General features: G+C 42.0%; 1 protein-coding gene across 2 annotated transcripts; it reads right to left on the minus strand.

The window, feature by feature from the left end:
* Positions 1-85: 85 nt before the first annotated feature.
* LOC309646650 (uncharacterized protein C8orf76) lies at positions 86-23,640 on the minus strand. 2 transcript variants are annotated; one of them, XM_082433212.1, is made up of 6 exons: positions 23,466-23,640; positions 20,433-20,528; positions 19,581-19,724; positions 14,777-15,234; positions 4,641-4,773; positions 86-409 (listed from the first exon to the last, which is right to left on the minus strand). In XM_082433212.1, the coding sequence occupies exons 1-6, from the start codon at positions 23,580-23,582 to the stop codon at positions 212-214; spliced, it is 1,146 nt and encodes a 381-aa protein (XP_082289338.1). In that variant the 5' UTR covers positions 23,583-23,640; the 3' UTR covers positions 86-211. The 2 variants fall into 2 exon arrangements, with proteins under 2 accessions (XP_082289338.1, XP_082289339.1); XM_082433213.1 differs by having other exon boundaries at positions 240-441.
* Between the last annotated feature and the right edge of the window lie 403 nt (positions 23,641-24,043).

Below are 24,043 nucleotides of genomic sequence, written 5' to 3' on the forward strand. Positions count from 1 at the left end.
TCACGTAAGTGAATGACAAAAATCTAAAAAGAAAACAAAAAACCAAAAAACCGAACACAGTAGAAATAAGCTGGGAGAGAAGCCATTTTTATAAGACATAAATAATTGTTTTTAATTCAGTATGTTCCATGATTAGCAGTGGATTCTGTCTGAAGTAAACCAGCACAATTAATACAATACAAGATGTTTTGCTCTGTTTTTAAAGGGACCACTAAACCAACATCTGTATCTCTGTATGGAACTGATTTTCAAAGGGACAGAAGTGGTCTTTGATCTTTCTGAACCACTTGTCTTCAAATTCTTTCGAAGACGCGATCACCAAGGCAGTCAGAGCTGCAGGGCCAACACACTTCACCTCTGTGTGAACCTCATCTCTTATTTTTTCTGGGACGATATCTTCGCCCATAACCTGCAGTAGGAGGGGAAAAAAAAAAAACAACCCTGTCCCAATAACAGGGGAAGCAGACACGGAATGAAGACCATGCTATTTATCAAGCGTAAAGGATTTCGTACAGAAGGATTTCTTTAGCAGCCAGGGGACAACTCTAACAATTCAACATATCGAAAAGATGTTTATTCAGAAGCAGTGATCCAAGACCACATTTGTACAACATCCCCTACTTCCAGTCTCATCTTTCCCTGAGTAAACAAATCACCAAAGCACTAGCATGGCAGCAGTACCATTCAGGCTACAGGGAGGGAGTCAACCTTCCTACATCACAGAGCATCTTCAGCTGACAAGAATGCACCGCGAGGGATCCTCCCTCCTTGTAAAATGACAGAAAAGCAGAGTTTGCACAGAATGTAACTGCTGCTGTGTAGAGAGCACAGATCCCTTCTCTTAGAAGTTCTCCAAAGAAATCAAAGGCAGCAAACAGTCGAGCAGCAAGTAGCTGAGTCCACACTTTCCTGATCCAGAGAGACTCCATCCCTCCAGAAAGGTTACCAAAGCAACCTCAGGGACTTAAGAGCATGCCCCGCACTCTGAAGGCACAATACTGCTCCCTACTGGTCAGATCCAGGTCCAGGTTCTGCGTTAGTTTCTCTTTGACAAGACACCCACCAAGTTAAGTTCTTAAGAAGCTTGCATATGAACTCGTCAAGTGATCAGCCCACCTTTGGTAAGGACAGTGAACTAAAATTAAGTCCCAAAACATTTCCCACGATTCAGCATGAAAAGTTAGGGAGCCATTTGGCAGGGATGTTATAGAGGGAATGTGTCAATTGGATTTGGACTAGATGGTCCCTAGGTTTCCTACAAACCCTGAGGTCCTATGTGTCCATGAATACTCAAATTATAATGGATTAGAAACCCACTCAAAGAACGGGTTCCAATGGCTTTAAATCTTCAAAGACTACTTATTGTTTGAGGCGAGAGCTGACGGGATGAACAGCAACTGTCAGGATTTATTAAGCCAGGTTATTTTCATCAATTCAAAGACAATTTTTGTTTTTGTATTTTAACATTTCTGAAATCAAGATGTATCTTATAACCACTGGTGTGTCACAGTGTAAAGAGCATCTTATTTTCTTTCAGTGGCACATCAAATAATTATGCCTCTTAACAACTGATGACTGCTTGAACTCAATGAAATACAGTATTTTAAAATCTGGGGTATAACACCAAAAGTGTTTTTTTTAATTAAAAAAAAAAAGAGAGAGAATTGAATAATAGTAATACTCAAACAATGCAATATTCCAAAAAGCGGGCTCGGCAGGTATATCACTCACAGGTGTCAAAAAATCTGCAGAAGTCTTTGGCCAAATAAAAATTTTAAACTTCTATATATCAGAAGTATCATAAACTTCAGAAAATACTGCAACATATAAGAGGTTAGTAAGCCTAGCGTAGAGAGAGCTCTTAAAATTAATAAGAAAAGCAGAAACATACGAATAACGAAGAAAAAGCATGACTAGGTATTTCACAAAATATAAATGGCCAATGAATGTGTGAAAAAATTGTTCATTTTATTAGTAATCAAATCAACAGTAATATTAAAAAGCGCTATTTTTACCAATGAAAATACAGATTTTAAAAAGTAATAACATTAAGTTGTTCAATATAAAATTCTGGTTTTATGGTCAAAATGATTGAATATTGACAATTTCACATGGTTCAACCTAATACCTAGGTTTGGAGAAGGAAAATCAGTATTCTCATATGCTGCTGGAGGATATATAAACGGAACCAACCTTTCTTCTCTCTCTTTTTTTTTTTTGGCCACACCGCATGACTTACAGGATCTTAGTTCCCCAACCAGGGACAAACCCGAGCCCTCAGCAGTGAAAGCGCAGAGTCCTAACCACTGGACTGCCAGGGAATTCCCAGAACCAATCTTTCTTAATGACAATTTGGAAACATGCTTCGAGGCTTTAAAATGTTCATATACTTTAACCCAGTGATTCTATTTCCAGTAATCTATTCTAAAACAAACACAAAAACTGATTTTTTTTTTTTGCAAAGACTTATTAAAATCGGTACTGAATATTTGTTAAATGTCCAATATAGGACTTCAGTAAATAAATGATAGCTCATCAAAAGCTGTAACTGGACTACTATCCAGTCATTAAAAATTATGTACTCAAATAATATTTAAGGATACAGTGTCATGATCATACCACAATGTTAGGTAAAAATATCAGCCTATAAAATAAAATGCAGTTTGGCAGTTCCTCAAAAAGTTAAACACAGAATTACCAGACGACCCAGCAATTCCATTCTTAGGTAGATGCCCAAAAGAACTGAAATCAGGAACTCAAACAGATACTTGTATGCCAATGTCCACAGCAGTATTATTCACAAAAGCCAAAAGGTAGAAACAATGCAAGTGCCCATCAACAGATGATGAATGGACAAACAAGATGTGGGGTGTGTGGGTGTGTGTGTATATACACATACACACACACACACAATGGAATATTATTCAGCCATAAAAAGGAATGAAGTTCTGATACATATGGATGAACCTTGAAAACATTATGCTAAGTGAAAAAAGCCAAACATAAAAGGACAAATATTCTATGATTCCACTATTTGAAATATCTAGCACAGGCAAACTCATAGACACAAAAAGCAGATTAGAGGTTACCAGAGGTTGAGGTTGAGGTTGGGGTAGGGGTGTGGTGGGGAGAGGGAATGGGAATTATTGCTTAATGGTTAAAGTGTTTCTATTTGGAGTGATGAAAACGTTTTGGAAACAGTGCTGGTGGTTGCACAACACCGTGAATGTAACTAATGCCACTGAATTGTACACTAAACAACAATTAAGATGGCAAATTTTGTTAGATATATTTTTTATCACCAAAAAAAAAAAAAGAGGGGGAAGGCGAACTGTTATAAAATTAAAGAAATGTAAGAGACAAAAGAATCAAACACAGTATGTGGACCTTATATGGACCCTAATTCAAATAAAACAACTATAAAAAGAAAAAAGTATGTAATTAAGAAATACTTAAGCATACAGGGGCTTCCCTGGTGGCGCAGTGGTTGAGAATCTGCCTGCAAATGCAGGGGACACGGGTTCGAGCCCTGGTCTGGGAAGATCCCACATGCCGCGGGGCAACTAGGCCCGTGAGCCACAACTACTGAGCCTGCGCGTCTGGAGCCTGTGCTCCACAACAAGAGAGGCCGTGATAGTGAGAGGCCCGCGCACCGCGATGAAGAGTGGCCCCCGCTTGCCGCAACTAGAGAAAGCCCTCACAGAAACGAAAACCCAACACAGCCAAAAATTAAGTAATTAATTAAAAAAAAAAAAAGTATACAGGGTCATGCTCATGTCACAATGTTAAGTAAAAGTAACAGAGCCAAAATGAAATGCACATTATCATCCCAAAGAGGGCCCAGACATTTTTTTTAAAAAGCTATTTTAAACGCAGGTATTTCCCATGCATTGTCCAGGCAGAGGACTACTATTCTAGTCACACGTGGGGAAGAACATGAAGATGTTTAAGACATCTTGTAAGGATGTCTTACTTATAAGGAACTTAAAATCTAGCTGAAAAGATAAGACATTTTTAAATTTTGGGGGGGGCCTCAAAGAGCTATCTATTCCAGCAATCACTCTATCTGAGTTCAGGCAGAAATTACCACAGACCAAGTTAAAAAAAAAAACCTGACATTTGAATTTCTCTGCAACCATCAAAGTAGTAACAGGGTGGAGCAGAAAGAAAATGGACTTGGAGCTGGATGGGTTCCAAACTAGTTCTGCCACTTAAAATCTGACCTTAGGCAAGTCACAGCCTCTATGAGCCTCACTCCAGCTCCCCCCCATCCCACAGGCTGTTCTGAGGACGAACAGGAGAAAAAACAGACAAAAGAGCCGCCCAAATGTCAAGTCACTCATTCATTCATTTATTCAGCACTCACAAATCAATTACGGGGCATTTCTGATGTTCAAGCAGGCAGGTACTAACAAGCACTGACAAGTAAACGAAACACAGCCCCTGCCTCACAGCAGGCTACTGCTCAGAAAGGATGAAGAGGCCGCTTTCGGGGGTTAAGTGATCAAAAGGCACGTAAAGGAGGGAGACAGAAGTCCTTTAGAAGATGCGATTTGGCCCTATTTTTTAAAAAATGGTCTCGAGCCAGGAAAAATATCTATGATACTTTGTTTCACATAAACCCTAGAGAACACACTCACCTCTGCTATCAACAGCAAAGTGTCTTCTTTGAAGCTGAACCCTTTCATTTTAGCTTCGATTTCCTGCTGAGTCTTTAAGTTCCTCTCCAAAGCAAACGATGTTTGCTGAGATTGGGCGAGCTGAAGCAAAAGCCTGAAAAACAGAAAGTCCCAATGTGTAGGCTCACATAAAGGACAGCAGTGAGGACATGCTCACACATAGCACTGCGACTGGGCTGCATGTGAGTCCAACTCGGCTAAAGAGAAGGTCCTCACCTTCATGTGAATCCCTAAAGCTCCTACTCTCAACCAATTGCCCAACTTTACACTGGAGAGTTATCTTTTCTAAAATTCATAGACCAAAACTTCTCAAAGGAATCTTTAGAGAGCAAGCCTCAAAAGAGCTTCCTGTAGAAGTCAAGTGATTGAAAGCACAAACAATTCAGAGTGAAAAGAACAAACCTCCCAATCAAAGGCTCCTCCCCAGAAGTGTCAGGATGTAGCTCTTTGAAGTCAGTGCTCTATGACCCTTCCGTCTCCCTGAACCCAGGGCTACCTGACCTCAAGGACTAAACAGAATCTCTAGCACGCTTCAATTACCCGCAGCAGGGCCAAACCTTCGATGACCCTCTGATGACCACTTTGCAACCGGCTCGCCCCGATCTCCCCATCACGGTCATGACCTGGCCTCCTCTTGCTCTCCTCCCACGCCTCTTTCTCTTCATTGTTTTCTAAAATGCTGACTGTAGATTTTCCCAATTCCCCTCAGGCCTCACTGCTACATCCAGAAGCACTCAGCTCTCCTGTTCACTCATTTCCTGCCTTGAGAAATGCCCCACACACTACTCTAGGCATTGAGGGATGTTGGTGAGCAAAACAGACAGGTTTCTGCCTCAAGGAACAGAAGGAGAGCAATCCCAAGTAAATAAGATCATCTCAGGCAGTGATGAAGGCTATGAAACAAAAATTCAAGACAGGGTGGACGAAGCGTCTACCTCAGATGGGGCAGTGATGGAAGGCTTTTTTGAGCTACCACTTAAGCTAAGGCTCAAATGGTGAGGAGCCAGCCACAAGAACATGTCGGGGAAGAGGGCTTGGCCAGGGGAAGGGGGCCCTGACATAAGAACCACCTTGACGAGTCTGAAAATCAGGAACATCTCTGTGGCCAGAACACAGCCAAGAAGAAAACTGTAGTGAAAGAGGAGAAAAAGACAGGCAGGGCCAATTCACATAAGCCCTTGCAAGCCACGGAAAGAAACGTGGAGTTTACATAAGTGCAATGGGAAGCCGCTGGAGTTTTATAAAAGAACATGACCTCATTGGCCTTCACTCTGACTCTTCACATCACCTACCTGGCCTCTGGAGGCACTTACACACGTGGCCTCTTTATGTCCTTGCTTTCTCTCTCTTGCTCCTGAAGTTACTTGAAAATATTGCTTACCCTTGCTGCCTCCATTTCACGTTCATTCACCCTCAGTCCTCTGCAATCTGCCTTGTCACCGCATCGCTCCTGGAACTGCCTTCTCAAAGGTCTCACAAGACCTCTCGCCTTCAAAGCTTCTTCTCACTCCATCTGATCGCTGATCTTTCCTGGAGCTCCTCAACCTCTACCTCCCTTCTTCTGAGCTCAGCTCCCACTTCTAATGGAAAACTCCAGCTGGATTCCCACTCTCGATCCGCTCTGCTCTCCCGCCCTGTCCTGTCTCAGTGGAGGCACCACCATCCACCCTCACCCCCAAGGCAGACTCTTCAGGGTTGTCTGACTCCTCTGTCCTCCCCTCCCCACCCCGGCCTACCCACACATTCAGCTCGTCACCAAGTCCTGTCTGTTCCATCCTCAGTGCCATCCATTTCCCCTTTTGATTCTCACCGCACTGTGCTAGGTCAGGGCCTCGGCACCATCCACCGATTAGTCCACAGCCCCTTCCCTGCTGTCCCTGGATCCAAACTCCTTCCTCTAATATGTCCTCCTAGCCACCAGATCTCCCTCAAAATCAGAGCTCTTGTCACACCACTTAAAACATTTAAATACTCTTCAGACCTTCAGCATAAGGACCAAACTCTTTAAGATGACATTTAACGCCTCATGCTAATAAAAACAAAACAGCAGAAGTACAACATTTACCAAATGTTTACACACGCTGCATACTACAATAAGCGCTTCAGATACTTTAAACCTCACAACTCCACCAAGTAGGCATTTCTCCCATTTCTCCATCTGTCAAGATGAGGAAACTGGAGATCGGAGAGGTGAAGTAATTTGTGCAAGGTCAGACAGTGAGCGAGCAAGAACACAAGTCCAGGCTCATTCCGTCAATAACAACGATTTATTAGGTTCCTTAAACTGGGATCTGACTCCAAGGTCCTGCCTCCTGCTCATGATGCTGTTCTGGTCTCGGGGTCCACAGCCTAGCTCTCGGGCTCCTGCCACCAAAGCTGCTCTCACTGCACCGGACCACGTGACATCACCATGCTACGCCAGCCCTTCCACTCCTTGGGCCGTGCTTTCTCTCTCGCAAGATATCCTGGCAAGAACACAGGCTCTGGAGTCAAAGATCTGGGTCCAGATCCTGGCAGCACTTCACAGCTGCGCCACCTTGGGCATGATTCCAAATCAGCTCCCCAGTCTGTACACTGGGATCCCAACATCTACCCCAGAGAGTGGTGAGGGTTAAAATGAGATAATGTATACACAGCATCGAGTACACATTCATCTACACAACTGACAAATGTTCCCAGGAGCCCCATTCCCTCTGTGGAAGTCCTTCTTCCTGCCACTCTGCACAGGTCCCGGGTACTGGTCCCTGAAGGGTTCTCTGCCACTGACACACTGTTTAGCACCTGTGCTGCCGGTCACTGACTGCACATATGTTCTCCTCAATACGCTGAGTAGTGTAAGGAAAGGGACTCTTTTTTGATGATCTTTATGATCCCAGGCCCCAGCAGGTGCCTGGAACCCAGCTGTCGTTCAATGCACTTCTGAATTAAAGTGATATAGGCAATGCTAAATAAACATCTGCTGAAGGAAGTTTAAAATCTGCCAAATAAATACTGATTTCAGTAAGACTCACTGTTAACATCAATACTTCTTGAATTCTTCAGAGTTTAAAAAAAATAAAAATAAAAAAACCAAAACCCAATGCCACGTTTTTTGGTATTATCTGAGACCTAAGAGAGTCTGTTTCTCTCATAAATTACAGAACTGGTCTAGTGTATTCTCCCCTTTCCCTAAACTCTTATATACACTATGGATCCAAAACCATGGGAGTCCCTGAACCATGGGAATTCCCTGTAGAATGAATTAAACGTTGTTTATTTGCGTTATTAATAGTGATTTGAAAACACGAGCAGATTTCCTTCTTCAGTAGCTTTCTGTGGAATGTGAGTGAAAAATTCCTTGTTTAAAATATCGCTTCCCCTGTGTGCAAGCACAGGGCACTCTCCACACCTCCCCTCCCAGGAGCCTGTGCAGGCCGCCACTGCCAGGGTCCCATGATCCAGGGACAACTTCCCCGGGAGAAAGCACGGCGCACCTCACGCTGGTGCAACGTCACGCAGGCCTCGGCCGCCGCAGGCTCGCCCCGCCTCCTCCGTACCCCTCCCTCCCCACGGCCTGAGTGAGCCAGAGCCCCCGAAGCAGCTGCTCCTTTAACCCCGTCCTGTCTGAGCGAAGAACAGAGGCCTTCGGGCGACCTACACGCAGAGGCGGGTCCAAATCCAAAGCTGAACCCCAGGAGCTGTGCGAACAAAGAAGAGAAAGGGAAGTCTCTACCAGCAGCCTCAGGAGCAGAGGATTAAATCTCCACAATCAACTTGATGTGCCTGCATCTCTGGAATACCTGAATCGACAACGAATCATCCCAAATTGAGGAGGTGGACTTTGGGAGCAACGATATATATATATTTTTCCCTTTTTCTCTCTTTGTGAGTGTGTATGTGTATGCTTCTCTGTGTCATTTTGCCTGTATAGCTTTGCTTTTACCATTTGCCCTAGGGTTCTGTCTGTTCGTTTTTTGTTTCTTAATTACTTTAAAAAAATTTTTTTTAATAATTTTTTTATATTTTTTATTTTAATAACTTTATTTTATTTTACTTTATTTTATTTTGTCTTCTTTCTTTCTTTCTTTTTTTCTCCCTTTTATTCTGAGCTGTGGGGATGACAGGCTCTTGGTGCTCCAGCCAGGGGTCAGGGCTGTGCCTCTGAGGTGGGAGAGCCAAGTTCAGGACACTGGTCCACAAGAGACCTCCCAGCTCCACATAATATCAAACAGCGAAAATCTCCCAGAGATCTCCATCTCAATGCCAAGACCCAGCTCCACTCAATGACCAGCAAGCTACAGTGCAGGACACCCTATGCCAAACAACTAGCAAGACAGGAACACAACCCCACCCATTAGCACAGAGGCTGCCTAAAATCATAATAAGGCCATGGACACCCCAAAACACACCACCAGATGTGGACGTGCCCACCAGAAAGACGAGACCCAGCCTCATCCACCAGAACACAGGCACCAGTCCCCTCCACCAGGAAGCCTACACAACCCAATGAACCAACCTTAGCCACTGGGGACAGACACCAAGAACAATGGGAACTACGAACCTGCAGCCTGTGAAAAGGAGACCCCAAACACAGTAAGTTAAGCAAAATGAGAAGACAGAGAAACACACAGCAGATGAAGGAGCAAGGCAAAAAACCACCAGATCTAACAAATGAGGAGGAAATAGGCAGTCTACCTGAAAAAGAATTCAGAATAATTATAGTAAAGATGGTCCAAAATCCTGGAAAGAGAATGGAGAAAATATAAGAAACGTTTAACAAGGACCTAGAAGAACTAAAGAGCAAACAAACAGCGATGAACAACACAATAAATGAAATTAAAAATTCTGTAGAAGGGATCAATGGCAGAATAACTGAGACAGAAGAACAGATAAGTGACCTGGAAGATAAAGTAGTGGAAATAACTACTGCAGAGCAGGATAAAGAAAAAAGAATGAAAAGAATTGAGGACAGTCTCAGAGACCTCTGGGACAACACTAAACACACCAACATTCGAATTATAGGGGTCCCAGAAGAAGAAGAGAAAAAGAAAGGGACTGAGAAAATATTTGAAGAGATTACAGTTGAAAACTTCCCTAATATGGGAAAGGAAATAGTTAATCAAGTCCAGGAAACACAGAGAGTCCCATACAGGATAAATCCAAGACGAAACAGGCCAAAACACATATTAATCAAACTAACAAAAATTAAATACAACAAAAAAATATTAAAAGCAGCAAGGGAAAAACAACAAATAACACACAAGAGAATCCCCATAAGGTTAACAGCTGATCTTTCAGCAGAAACTCTGCAAGCCAGAAGGGAGTGGCAGGACATATTTAAAGTGATGAAGGAGAAAAACCTACAACCAAGATTACTCTACCCAGCAAGGATCTCATTGAGACCCACTTCAGACCTAGGGACACATACATATTGAAAGTGAGGGGATGGGAAAAGATATTCCATGCAAATGGAAATCAAAAGAAAGTTGGACTAGCAATTCTCATATCAGACAAAATAGACTTTAAATCAAAGACTATTACAAAACACAAAGAAGGACACTACATAATGATCAAGGGATCAATCCAAGAAGAAGATATAACAATTGTAAATATTTATGCACCCAACATAGGAGCACCTCAATACATAAGGCAAATACTAACAGCCATAAAAGGGGAAATCGACAGCAACACAATCGTAGTAGGGAACTTTGACACCCCACTTTCACCAATGGACAGATCATCCAAAATGAAAATAAATAAGGAAACACAAGCTTTAAATGATATATTAAACAAGATGGACTTTATTGATATTTATAGGACATTCCATCCAAAAACAACAGAATACACATTCTTCTCAAGTGCTCATGGAACATTCTCCAGGATAGATCATATCTTGGGTCACAAATCAAGCCTTGGTAAATTTAAGGAAATTGAAATCGTTTCAAGTATCTTTTCTAACCACAATGCTATAAGACTAGATATCAATTACAGGAAAAAATCTGTAAAATATACAAACACAAGGGGCTTCCCTGGTGGCGCAGTGGTTGAGAATCAGCCTGCAAATGCAGGGGACACGGGTTCGAGCCCTGGTCTGGGAAGGTCCCACATGCCGTGGAGCAACTGGGCCCGTGAGCCACAATTACTGAGCCTGTGCATCTGGAGCCTGTGCTCTGCAACAAGAGAGGCTGCGATAGTGAGAGACCCGCGCACCGCGATGAAGAGTGGCCCCCGCTTGCCACAACTAGAGAAAGCCCTCGCACAGAAACGAAGACCCAACACAGCCATAAATAAATAAATAAATAAATTTAAATTAGCTGACATGGGGGCCTTTGGACTCTCTGTATTAAAAAAAAAAAATACAAACACATGGAGGCTAAACAATATACTTAATAACCAAGAGATCACTGAAGAAATCAAAGAGGAAATCAAAAAATACCTAGAAACAAATGACAATGAAAACACGACGACCCAAAACCTATGGGATGCAGCAAAAGCAGCTCTAAGAGGGAAGTTTATAGCAATATAATCCTACCTCAAGAAACAAGAAACATCTCATATAAACAACCTAAACTTACACCTAAAGCAATTAGAGAAAGAACAACAAAAAACCCTAAAGTTAGCAGAAGGAAAGAAATCATAAAGATCAGATCAGAAATAAATGAAAAAGAAATGAAGGAAACGATAGTAAAGATCAATAAAACTAAAAGCTGGTTCTTTGAGAAGATAAACAAAATTGATAAACCATTAGCCAGACTCATCAAGAAAAAAAGGGAGAAGACTCAAATCAATACACCTAGAAATGAAAAAGGAGAAGTAACAACTGACACTGCAGAAATACAAAGGATCATGAGCGGTTACTACAAGCAACTATATGCCAATAAAATGGACAACCTGGAAGAAATGGACAAATTCTTAGAAATGCACAACCTTCCGAGACTGAACCAGGAAGAAATAGAAAATATAAATAGACCAATCACAAGCACTGAAATTGAAACTGTGATTAAAAATCTTCCAACAAACAAAAGCCCAGGACCAGATGGCTTCACAGGGGAATTCTGTCAAACATTTAGAGAAGAGCTAACACCTATCCTTCTCAAACTCTTCCAAAATATAGCAGAGGGAGGAACACTCCCAAACTCATTCTACGAGGCCACCATCACCCTGATGCCAAAGACGTCACAAAGAAAGAAAACTACCAGCCAATATCACTGATGAACATAGATGCAAAAATCCTCAACAAAATACTAGCAAACAGAATCCAACAGCACATTAAAAGGATCATACACCATGATCAAGTGGGGTTTATCCCAGGAACGCAAGGATTCTTCAATAACGCAAATCAATCAATGTGATACACCATATTAACAAACTGAAGGAGAAAAACCATATGATCATCTCAACAGATGCAGAGAAAGCTTTCGACAAAATTCAACACACCCATTTATGATAAAAACCCTCCAGAAAGTAGGCACAGAGGGAACTTTCCTTGACATAATAAAGGCCATATATGACAAACCCACAGCCAACATTGTCCTCAATGGTGAAAAACTGAAACCATTTCCACTAAGATCAGGAACAAGACAAGGTTGCCCACTCTCACCCCTATTATTCAACATAGTTTTGGAAGTTTTAGCCACAGCAATCAGAGAAGAAAAAGAAATAAAAGGAATGCAAACTGGAAAAGAAGAAGTAAAGCTGTTACTGTTTGCAGATGACATGATACTATACATAGAGAATCCTAAAGATGCTACCAGAAAACTACTAGAGCTAATCAATGAATTTGGTAAAGTAGCAGGATACAAAATTAATGCACAGAAATCTCTTGCATTCCTATACACTACTGATGAAAAATCTGAAAGTGAAATTAAGAAAACACTCCCATTTACCACTGCAACAAAAAGAATAAAACATCTAGGAATAAACCTACCTAAGGAGACAAAAGACCTGTATGCAGAAAATTATAAGACACTGATGAAAGAAATTAAAGATGATACAAATAGATGGAGAGGTATACCATGTTCTTGGATTGGAAGAATCAACATTGTGAAAATGACTATACTACCCAAAGCAATCTACAGATTCAATGCAATCCCTATCAAACTACCAATGGCAGTTTTCACAGAACTAGAACAAAAAATTTCACAATTTGTATGGAAACACAAAAGACCCAGAATAGCCACAGCAATCTTGAGAAAGAAAAACGGAGCTGGAGGAATCAGGCTCCCTGACTTCAGACTATACTACAAATCTACAGTAATCAAGACAGTATGGTACTGGCACAAAAACAGAAATACAGATCAATGGAACAGGACAGAAAGCCCAGAGATAAACCCACGCACATATGGTCACCTTATCTTTGATAAAGGAGGCAAGAATATACAGTGGAGAAAAGACAGCCTCTTCAATAAGCGGTGCTGGGAAAACTGGACAGCTACATGTAAAAGAATGAAATTAGAACACTCCCTAACACCATACACAAAAATAAACTCAAAATGGATTAAAGACCTAAATGTAAGGCCAGACCCTATCAGACTCTTAGAGGAAAACATAGGCAGAACACTGTATGACATAAATCACAGCAAGATCCTTTTTGACCCACCTCTTAGAGAAATGGAAATAAAAACAAAAATAAACAAATGGAACCTAATGAAACTTAAAAGCTTTTGCACAGCAAAGGAAACCATAAACAAGACCAAAAGACAACCCTCAGAATAGGAGAAAATATTTGCAAACGAATCAACGAACAAAGGATTAATCTCCAAAATTTACAAGCAGCTTATGCAGCTCAGTATCAAAAAAACAAACAACCCAATCCAAAAATGGGCAGAAGACCTAAGTAGACATTTCTCCAAAGAAGATATACAGATTGCCAACAAACACATGAAAGAATGCTCAACATCATTAATCATTAGAGAAATGCAAATCAAAACTACAATGAGGTATCATCTCACACCGGTCAGAATAGCCATCATCAAAAAATCTACAAACAATAAATGCTGGAGAGGGTGTGGAGAAAAGGGAACCCTCTTGCACTGCTGGTGGGAATGTAAATTGATACAGCCACTATGGAGAACAGTATGGAGGTTCCTTAAAAAACTAAAAACAGGACTACCATACGACCCAGCAATCCCACTACTGGGCATATACCCTGAGAAAACCATAATTCAAAGAGAGTCACTACCAAAATGTTCATTGCAGCTCTATTTACAATAGCCAGGACATGGAAGCAACCTAAGTGTCCATCAACAGATGAATGGATAAAGAAGATGTGGCACATATATACAATGGAATATTACTCAGCCATAAAAAGGAATGAAACTGAGTTATTTGTAGTGAGGTGGATGGACCTAGAGACTGTCATACAGAGTGAAGTAAGTCAGAAAGAGAAAAACAAATACCGTATGCTAACACATATATATGGAATGTAAAAAAAAAAAAAAAAAAAAAAAAAAGTCATGAAGAACCTAGTGGCAAGACGGGAATAAAGACACAGACCTACTACAGAATGAACTTGAGGATACGGGGAGGGGGACGGGTAAGCTGGAACAAAGTGAGAGAGTGGCATGGACATATATACACTACCAAACGTAAAACAGATAGCTAGTGGGAAGCAGCCGCATAGCACAGGGAGATCAGCTCGGTGCTTTGTGACCACCTAGAGGGGTGGGGTAGGGAGGGTGGGAGGGAGGGAGATGCAAGAGGGAAGCGATATGGGGACATATGTATAGCTGATTCACTTTGTTATAAAGCAGAAACTAACACACCACTGTAAAGCAATTATACTCCAATAAAGATGTTAAAAATATATATATATATATCGCTTCCCCCTTTGTCAATGTTTTATACATTTTAATTTTCTTTCCTAATTTTAACGGCTGCCAATTTTAACCTTTTATCTTGAGTGATGATACAAGTTGTATTTTTGAGCAAACATAGTTTTGCTTTTAAATCTTACATACTAAAAGGACGCATTCAAAGGATTCTATCTAGACCATGGGAAAAATCTCAAAAACATATACTAAGTGTGTAGCCTAGAATTTTTAGAAGCTTAAAATTAGAAAAATAAAACCTTTACTCTGAGCTTAGCAGCATGTGTGTTGAATGCACTCGTAGCTTACCTGGTTCGTATAAAGGAGGCACAGGCTTTCATCTGAGTTTCTAGCAACACTGCTGCTCTCTCTTCTGCCATACAGTTTTGAATATTTTTAAAAGCTTTCTCATTCTTCTGGTTATTACCACTGCTCGTTTCCACAGATAACGCAGAGCTCTCGGGCAACATTTCAGGGAAACACAAAAGAGAGTCTTTTCCTGAGTGGGGACAGGAGGATTTGATAGCCTTGTCACTCGAGGTGAAATTGTTCTGTTTCTGAGATGACGCAAGCAACGCTGCAAGTGCTGGCTCCAGATGCAGGTAAGCCTCTCCCAGTCTGCCCCAGTTCCAGGGATTAAAGGGATGCAAAGAAATCAGTTTCTGTAGGCAGAAAATTGTTTTCTCCAAGTTCTGCAAACTTGAACAAATAGCAAACTGGAGGTAGAGCACAGTGGTTAAATGGTCTGTGTTAGTTGCCTTATTTTCCTAAGGAGAAAATAAAAAAGATTAGGAAGTTTAAACTACAGAATGTTGCCCATATAAAAATGAAGATGCCTAAAAATCCAAGTTGTACATGTTATAAATTACAAGTAGCCACACAAGTAGGGTGAATTAAATATTTTTCAATAGATCTCATTTCTAAACCATAAACCTAGAAAAATATAAACTAACCTAACAAAATAATCACCAGTCATTCCCAAACACCCTAATGTCACAACAGTCTCATAATCCAGGTGATAGTGGCCTGGCAAAGTTCAGCACCAAAAACCTCTGTGTCAGTTTATTTTCCATTTGTATTATAATCTTTATTGTCTTCAGCCAGATATCTGAAAGACCCAAGCCAACTTTTTTATACCCTGGGCTAATGGCTCCATTTTAATATTACAGGCTTTCTAAAAATCCAAATCGTAATTTCCTTGAGGATTCAAATGGACTCTATTTCCAAATTTTACTTGGCCTAGACATCCTAAACAGGATGGCCCTGCAGCTCTCAGTGTTTCGTGATGCATCGTAACTGAATCCAAATGCCCTCTCTGGTAACTATTAGCAGGGCCAATTATTTCTGGCTGGAGGGGATTGCTTGGTTTCCTTCTGATCAGAAAATCCTTTTCAAGTCTCCTTAATCAGAGCCACCACCTCTTGCCTAACTTGCCAAATGGCAAAAGCCCTGTGGGTTAGGGAAACAAGCCTCCCTTTTCTAAGTTAAAGTCTGTAGAGATTCAGTTCATTTTAAGTCTAAGGAAAACCTTGCCTACTAGTATCCAGATCAAGCCCCTGCATAGAACTGAGCAAGAAATATGAGTAAAACTACCCAGCATGCAGCTGGAAGAAACTGGCTGACCAGTGAGTGAAAGCTTGAGGAGGATTCTAAATATTCATATATTGAGTGAAAAGACAGGAAATAAAGACCCATGTAACCTATTCAGTCATACTATACCTTCCCGATGACAGATCTGATCTGGTTTTATTATTACTATTGTTCAGTATTCTGTCCTTCCCCAGAGACCATTAAGTTCCAGAAGAGTTTTTGTTCAGTGCTGAATTCCTAGTAGAGAGCACAGCACCTCAGACATAGCAGATGTGTAATAACTGTTGAGTAATACAACTTCATGTTTTTTATTTATAATAGTGAAAGCAACACGTATAAACTACCTACAGCAAACGCTACCTTTCCTCTACAGTCTATAGTGCTCTATACTGTTTACAAACATTTTCAGATTGTGGAAGCAAGTATGTGGTGGGGTAGGGTGGAGCACGCAGACCATGGTTTTGGTGCGCTGGTTCTGATGGCCTAACTAGTAAAGAACTCTCTGGAAACTAAATTCCATTTAAACGAGTTTGTGTTCCAGAATATTGCAACTCCTTCTATAATGCAATGATGATGACGATAGTTAACATTTACAGAGTGCTTACCATATGCCAGACACTATTCTAAGTGCTTTACTCATTTAATCCTCATGATAATCCTTTAAAATAGACTCTATCACTATCCCCATTTTATAGTTGAGGCAACTGAGTCATAAGAGAGAAGTCAGATAAGCTGCCTGATGTCACACAGCTAGTAAGTAGCAGAGCTACAATTGGTCCCACTAGAAGTCACAGAAAAAAGGTACTTCAGAAGAGCTGATGCGTGTTAGCTGGCTTAGGATTCTCCCACTAGACACTAGGTCAGCAATGTATGGCCAGGGTATGGACATGGTTTTCTGTCTCCTTGGCACTGAACCCAGAACTGCGCACATGGTAAGACTGAAATAAATGTTTGTGAAGTGATAAATGGAAAAAAAAAGTCAGTAACTGTCAAAAAGCAGTTTCCTTACCACAGTTTATCACATGAGCCTATCAGCCACTATAAGATGTTTAAGCTATTTGTTTAAGAAACAAGTTCCAGGGCTTCCCTGGTGGCGCAGTGGTTAAGAACCCACCTGCCAATGCAGGGGACATGGGTTCGAGCCCTGGTCCAGGAAGATCCCACATGTGGAGCAACTAAGCCCGTGCACCACAACTACTGAAGCCCACACGCCTACAGCCCGTGCTCTGCAACAAGAGAAGCCACTGCAATAAGAAGCCCGTGCACTGCAACAAAGAGTAGCCCCTGCTCGCCGCAGCTAGAGAAAGCCTGCACGCAGCAACAAAGAACAAAATTTTGGCTGCGTTGGCAGGCAAAATAAAATAAAATTAAAATTAAATAAAATATAAAATAAAATAAATAAAATTAAATTAAATTAAATAAATTAAAATAAAATAAAGAAATAAGTTCCATTACAGATTTTATCCAAAAATTATTAAGAAGAGAGGTGAATAAACTTCAGTAGAAGTTGTGAGCATAAAATGTTCACATCCTGCTGGGCACTCCAAGACTCACGGTCTGTTCTGTCCAGTGCTGGATAACGACCTGTCCCACCACAGAGCATGAGGGGACAGTAACCACGGGGACAAAACCCAGAAATGGGCCAGAGCGAGTCACAGAAGAAGAGGGCCTACAAGTAGGGAAGAAATTTTTAAAAGAAAACAAAACACAGGGCATCAGGAAACGAGAAAACCATGCAAATGGGCAGGGTCCACTGAGATCGTGTGAAGAGACCCAAAGAAAGGGGTGAGACCTATTAGCAGCCTACGCTGCCACTTCTTCCCCAACACTCCTGCCCACCAGGGTGCCCAGCAGCCCAGGGACTAGTTCTCAAAGTCCTGACAGAGGAGCTGAGGGTCTTCTGACTGGTCCTTCCTCCTGCCTGGTAACCACCCCAAGCTCTGGATGGCATCTGCCAGCAACAAATCCTTCTCTGAGCCACAAGGGCAGAGACGCACTAAGCTAGAAGGAACCCGAGAGCCAGTCCAGCCCCTGACACGAATCTACCTGTCACTGCCTTCGGTGGTCTAGGCAGGGAAGACAAAGCACAACAGCGATATGCAGGAGATGTGATGAAGAGAGAGGCGATGGGAGAGCAGAACAGTGAGGAAGGACGGGTGACTGATGTCCAGAAAAAGCAACTGAAAGAACCGAAGTTGCTGTTAATTTTCAGACCAGGGAGACTGACCAGTATTAAACCCCGCCAAGTTCACTGTGTTCATGCCATGTGCTTCCTTAACAGGGTAATCTTATCTTCCAGCTTAAGAATTAACCCCCAATTAGTAGAGGGGAGAAAAAGAACGAATAAAACACAGCTGTTTTCCATGTTCCAAAGACAATTACCACCGAGGGTTCCTCTCACTGCAAGAGGCTGAGGTCCTATGCAATGAACCCCGGCAAGCAAACTGTGGGATTTCTCTTAGTTAATGAGACGGAGGAGGACAACTCAACTGCATGCATACTTCAGGCTGACCTCTGGTCAACGAGATCCACAGGATTCAAGATCAGAGCCTCAGTACCTCATTAAGTCCCTCTGAGGAAGAAAACTGGTCATCTATAAACTAGGACTGGTCGACTTAGACTTGTACCCATATAAAATTTACACTAAAAACCGTAGGTGCTTTAATCTGAAAACAAAAACAAGCAGAATCTAGAATTGCAAAAAAAACTGCTTTTATTAAATTCCTTAAAAAAATTCTGCAGACTCCATTTAAGAATAAAAAGGATTAAGCTTGGCCTAGTATGATATTTAGTTATTTTTTGGTAAATTCTTTTCCTGTTTATAAAAGTAATATATGTTCATTGTAGAAATTTTGGAAAATAAAAATCTAAACAACAACAAAACACCTAAAGAAGAAAACAGATCACTGATAATCCTTCCACTCTGAGTATTTACTCCTAACAAGAGTAAAAACCTTTGCAAGTGAGACTTCCACGGTGGTCCAGTGCTAAAAAGTCTGCCTTCCAGTACAGGGAATGTGGGTTCGACCCCTGGTCGGGGAACCAGGATCCCACATGCTGCGGGGCAACTAAGCCCGCACACCGCAATTAGTGAGCCCGCGCTCCTCAACTAGAGCCCATATGCTCTGAAGCCTGTGTGATACAACTAGAAAGAGAAAAAACCTGCACACCACAAAGAGAAGCCCACACGCCTCAATGAAAGATCCTGCATGCCGCAACTAAGACCCGACACAGCCAAAAATTAAAAAAACAAAACAAAAAAAACCTTTGCAAGTGAGATTTTCAGGCAATGAAAAATTTTGAGCATAACACAGGAAAAAATATTACAAGCAAATGATTATGTCTAGACCTCCAAACTGTTCATCATAATAAAGTTCTTCCACCACTGACAATTTTCTTCTGCTTATCCAAACCCACAGATTTAGCTGCAAGAAGTTGTTTTTTGTTTTGTTTTGTTTTTTACAAAATAAATGATTCAGCCATCCTAGGGAAGCAAATGGAAATAAGCACAGAAACCACTCACCAAGTTTGTAGCAATCTCCAGGGCTTCCTCGTGCCTTCCCAGGTGAACGAGACACCGAGCCTGGCCTTCCTGGACATCCCTTTTCATGGCAAAATTCGTAGATGGCAGTTTTTCTGAGATACTGGAATACTCTTGCAGTGCTTTCTGGCAAATATTTGTTAAATAAAGGAAAATGAAGGGAAGGGATGAAAAGAAAGGCAGAAAACACAATAGAAAAAAGAATTCAGTCATGGGGGTGATGTGTTTCCTAGGCAGAAGGTAATGTTATAACTGACCCTACAATGAACTAAAGGAAGACTGGAGCATTTTAGTCAGTACTCTTTTTCTGAAAGGTAGAGAAGAAATGGCTGGAGACTATAAATAAAGCATTCTGGAGCCCGAAAGACCAGAATCTGAATCCTGGGTTTGCCACTAACTTGCTGTATAATCTTTTCACATCAGCAAAATAACAACCGTACTCTTGTGAAGATGACATGAAGTCTCTAAATAAAGCAAGCTGACATCTAGTTGTTAGTTCTTTCCTTTTCTTACACATTTTAGGGTGCTTTGTTCCTGTGGCCCCATGAGGTATCTGTGCTAGAGGCTCCCACATAATTAGGAGATATAGAACCTGGGGAAACAGACCTACAAGGATCCCAACAAGCTCTCTATACTGGAGTTACAGGAAACAAAACAAATTATACAGAGCTAGAAACTTGGGATTCTAAGATTACAAACACATATCACAAAAGATTGAATTCACCTTCACAAACAACACACTCATAACTTAATATACTGTTATTTAAATATACTGTAACGGACAGAACAAAAGCCCATTTCAAGTGGTGCAATCTTCTATATGTTAAATTCTACCTGATACTCTTGCCGTCTGTAGGCCAGGTCCCCTTTGAATTTCTGGATAGTCAGGGTTTCAACATCATCACTGCTCCCCGTTTCTTCATAAAACCACTAGAAATTGTGAAAACAGCATATTATAGAGAATGAAACTACACTTTTCCACTCCCTACTCAGAAGCAATTTCCCATATATAATTGATTAAACCTCAAAAAAGACATAATTCTTCAGGATAAGACTCAGGAAAACATCTGACAAAGAAGAATGACAATTTTAATGGTGGACCAGTTTTTATGAAAATTATCACAAGTAATAAATATACCAATAATACGATACCTCTTTACTAAAACACAAAAGTATATGGTTTTATCTATAGCATTTTCAATTTGGGGTTGTGATGCTTGGGAACCTACATTTAACTAGCACAGTTCACGATGGTTCTTTAGACTGAGATGTTTTCCTGCAGAGAAATTTTTAGGGTGGATGGCATAGCAACTGACAACTCTCTATGGAGAGGACATAGAAAAGAAGAATTGTCATTATAGTGCTATTATGAAAGTGTAAAAGCCAAAAGTAGAATCGAAGCAAAGAGGAAATAGAAATGAAGGCTGAAAGGAGGCTTCCGTGCAATCAAATGCCAAAGTGCTGTAGGAGAAAAGTCTCAGGAAATGCCCATCTGGAATATTTTATTCACTTTTCTACTGATTTAAACCCTATGGATAGAAAGATCTTTTTTGATTATTGCATAAAGAACGTTAAGATGAGAAAACAGGAATGACAAAAAGCACTCTGTGTGCCAGTTCTTCAGCTCCAAAGAAGTATCTCATCCTCTCCCCTCGCTTTTTTTTTTTTTTTTTTTTTTTTTGGCTGCATTGGGTCTTTGTTGCTGTGCATGGGCTTTCTCTACTTGCGGCGAGCAGGGGCTACTCTTCGTTGCAGAGCACAGGCTCTAGGCGCGTGGGCTTCAGTAGTTGTGGCACACGGGCTTAGTTGCTCTGCAGCATGTGGGATCTTCCCAGATGAGGGATTGAACCCGTGTCCCCTGAATTGGCAGGCGGATTCTCAACCACTGTGCCCCCAGGAAAGTCCCCCACCCTCCCTTTTACTCAGAGTAAAACACACTGAGGCTGAATAAAGTCAGTTACACACTATTATTAATTCAAACGTAACGGTATTTGTGATGGTTCCACCATCACATCAAAATTCCTTGGTTCTATTCCTAAAAGAGTTACTTGGGTATCACTGCCCCCCTGTTAATTAGTAATATCGTTAATTAGTAATATCGTTTCCCTCCTTAGCCTGATCCATCACTGTGGAGAAAGCTGTTTTTCTGTTCTCCCTGAAGTACTGTGTAACTCAACAACAGCCGATATACTGAACCCATAATTTTCCTTTGCACTTTATTGCTCTCCAGTCACATACTGTATTAGATTATCAGCCAACCCCAACTTCTTGAACAATAACTGAATAACTGCAAACCTCCATCCAATGTTGATCATCCTACTGGGAAATAATCAAGCAAAATTGGCTTTCAAACGCAAGAGCGCAGATGGGGATGGCTTTAAATACCCCATTCTGATAAGAGTAGGAGGGAAAAGCTGTGAACAAGGGTGAGACTAAGAAGGGAAGTGCTGGTAAGGCAAACACCTGGTCCCACACCAAATAGGCAGGGAACACAGATCTTCTAACCCAAACTCCTGGTTTTACACTTGGGGAAACCAAGAGGACTTGAATGAGGCCTGAATTTATGAGCAGTTACCATTTACCAAATAAATTCTAAAGACAAGTGATTTTTGGATTTTACTTTATAAGTATACAGCATACCACACCTTGGCAAAGTATTATCTCATTCCACTCTCACAATAAGCCTGTGAGCCAGCAAACATTATTTTTTCTCAAATGACAAATAAGGAACTGACACTTTGAAAGGCAACCAGTAAAGCCAATGCTGAAATGCAAGGGTCCCATCTCACATCCATGGCTTTTTAATGCGGTACCACATGACTTTGAAAGCCCATTCCCCGCTTTTAGTCTACACGATCAAGTACCAAAGGTCGCTCTGAAAGACTGCATGTAGCAAGGAGAAAATGTAAGTGAAATAAAACAAAAATACAATTCAGTAATTTCTGAGAACCTGACATCTGTAAGTACAAGGGATTTAAGAAAAATGAGACAATACGTGTAAAGGAACCCTGCCCAGTGCCTGGAACACTATCTGATAAAAAGGAATTATTATTGGTGAGATGAGATTTACACACATGAAAGAATACCAGGTTAATACTCTACTTATTCAAAATATTCACGGAGTTCCCACTATGAACAAAAACTGCTAGGCACTGCGGAGGACATAAAGTTAAGCACGCACGCTCCTGTGATCATTAAGCATTCTGGGTCTAAGAGTTTTATGAGATACTGACAATTGCTTTAATAGGTAAAAGAGGGAAAAGGAGTGAAAACAAAAAATATGTAGTTGGAAGGGGGAATCAGAAAAGACTTCTTGGAGGAGGCGGCATTTAAGGTGCGCCTTGAGAAATGTCTATAATTGAACGATTGTGACCATCTGAACGGGGTTAACATGGGCAGGGGGAACTCAGTGAACAAGGGCAGGCCCGTGGGTGGGACGTCACGGTTCAGGGAGCAGACAACACCGAGGTCTGAAAAGTGGGCGGTGGCTGGATTTCTGGGGGCCCTGACTGCCCGGCAGCATAAGCACTGAAGGTCCACGGGAGCTACTACAGATTTTATAACAGGGGCGTGAGGCCAGCGAGCCTCGGGGAGACCGGCCGGCCGAACGCCAGGTGCGAGTTGATGGCCGACGGCGCGGGGATTCCCTCGGGGGCAGAGGGGGCCGGGCCAAGCCGGCTGGGGCTCGTGTTGGGGAAGGGATGGCAGGGAGTCCGCGTGGACGTAGGGAGGCCGGACTCGTGCCGGGAGGGTTTGGGTTCGGGGGTAGGCCACGCGGCCTTGGGGCGTCTGAAGCGCTGTCGGGCCGGGACCCGGGAGCGCGAGGCCCGGGGGCTGGGATGAGGCCGAGAGGCCCCGCTCTCTCACCTGCGGCTCGCAGAACTTGGCGCGGTAGGACGCGAGCGGTCCAGGCCGCCTCTCCCGCCTCTCCTCGAACACCGAGTCCTCGAACTCGCCGCCAAGCAACCAGGACCCGGTTTCCATTGCGCGCCCAGGACAAGCGCATCGAGAGGAGGCGGTGCCTAGAGCGGCGCCCACGTGCGGGCCAACGCGGAAGGGGCGGGGCCGTCGAGGCCCAGCGAGCGGCATGCTGGGACTTGTAGTCTTTGGGCGGGAGCCAGACCGGGACTTGGCCCAGGGCAAGTTGGGAGTCGTTGACCTGAGATTTTATCTGGTTCACGACGCCAGGACAGAACTTGACTTCTCTTTTTCTGGAGATGGACAGAGCGATCCTTACGTGCACGCATCAAAAAGCACTAGCCTCAGGGTAGCTGTTCAAAACTGGTAGGTACCAGTTTTTCACTATTGACCATACTCCTAGCACTGTGTTAAGCACTTTTTTTTCCTTCCATTTTACTGTATCCTTTCCTAACAACCTCTGAACGGCACGATGATTCTCATTAAAAACTGGGGCTTAGAGAGGTTACGTATCTTGCTCAGGATCA

Source organism: Balaenoptera physalus, assembly GCF_965194825.1.
Source record: "Balaenoptera physalus genome assembly, chromosome: 17".
In the NCBI taxonomy this organism is placed as follows: domain Eukaryota; kingdom Metazoa; phylum Chordata; class Mammalia; order Artiodactyla; family Balaenopteridae; genus Balaenoptera; species Balaenoptera physalus.

Excerpts from the sequence above, each read along its gene's own strand:
- LOC309646650 (XM_082433212.1), bottom strand. The coding sequence starts at position 23,582 with ATGGAAACCGGGTCCTGGTTGCTTGGCGGCGAGTTCGAGGACTCGGTG. Across the intron at positions 20,529-23,465 it reads CCAAGTTCTGCGAGCCGCAG|TGGTTTTATGAAGAAACGGG; the intron begins GTGAGAGAGCGG and ends CACAATTTCTAG. Across the intron at positions 410-4,640 it reads CTTTGCTGTTGATAGCAGAG|GTTATGGGCGAAGATATCGT; the intron begins GTGAGTGTGTTC and ends CTCCTACTGCAG.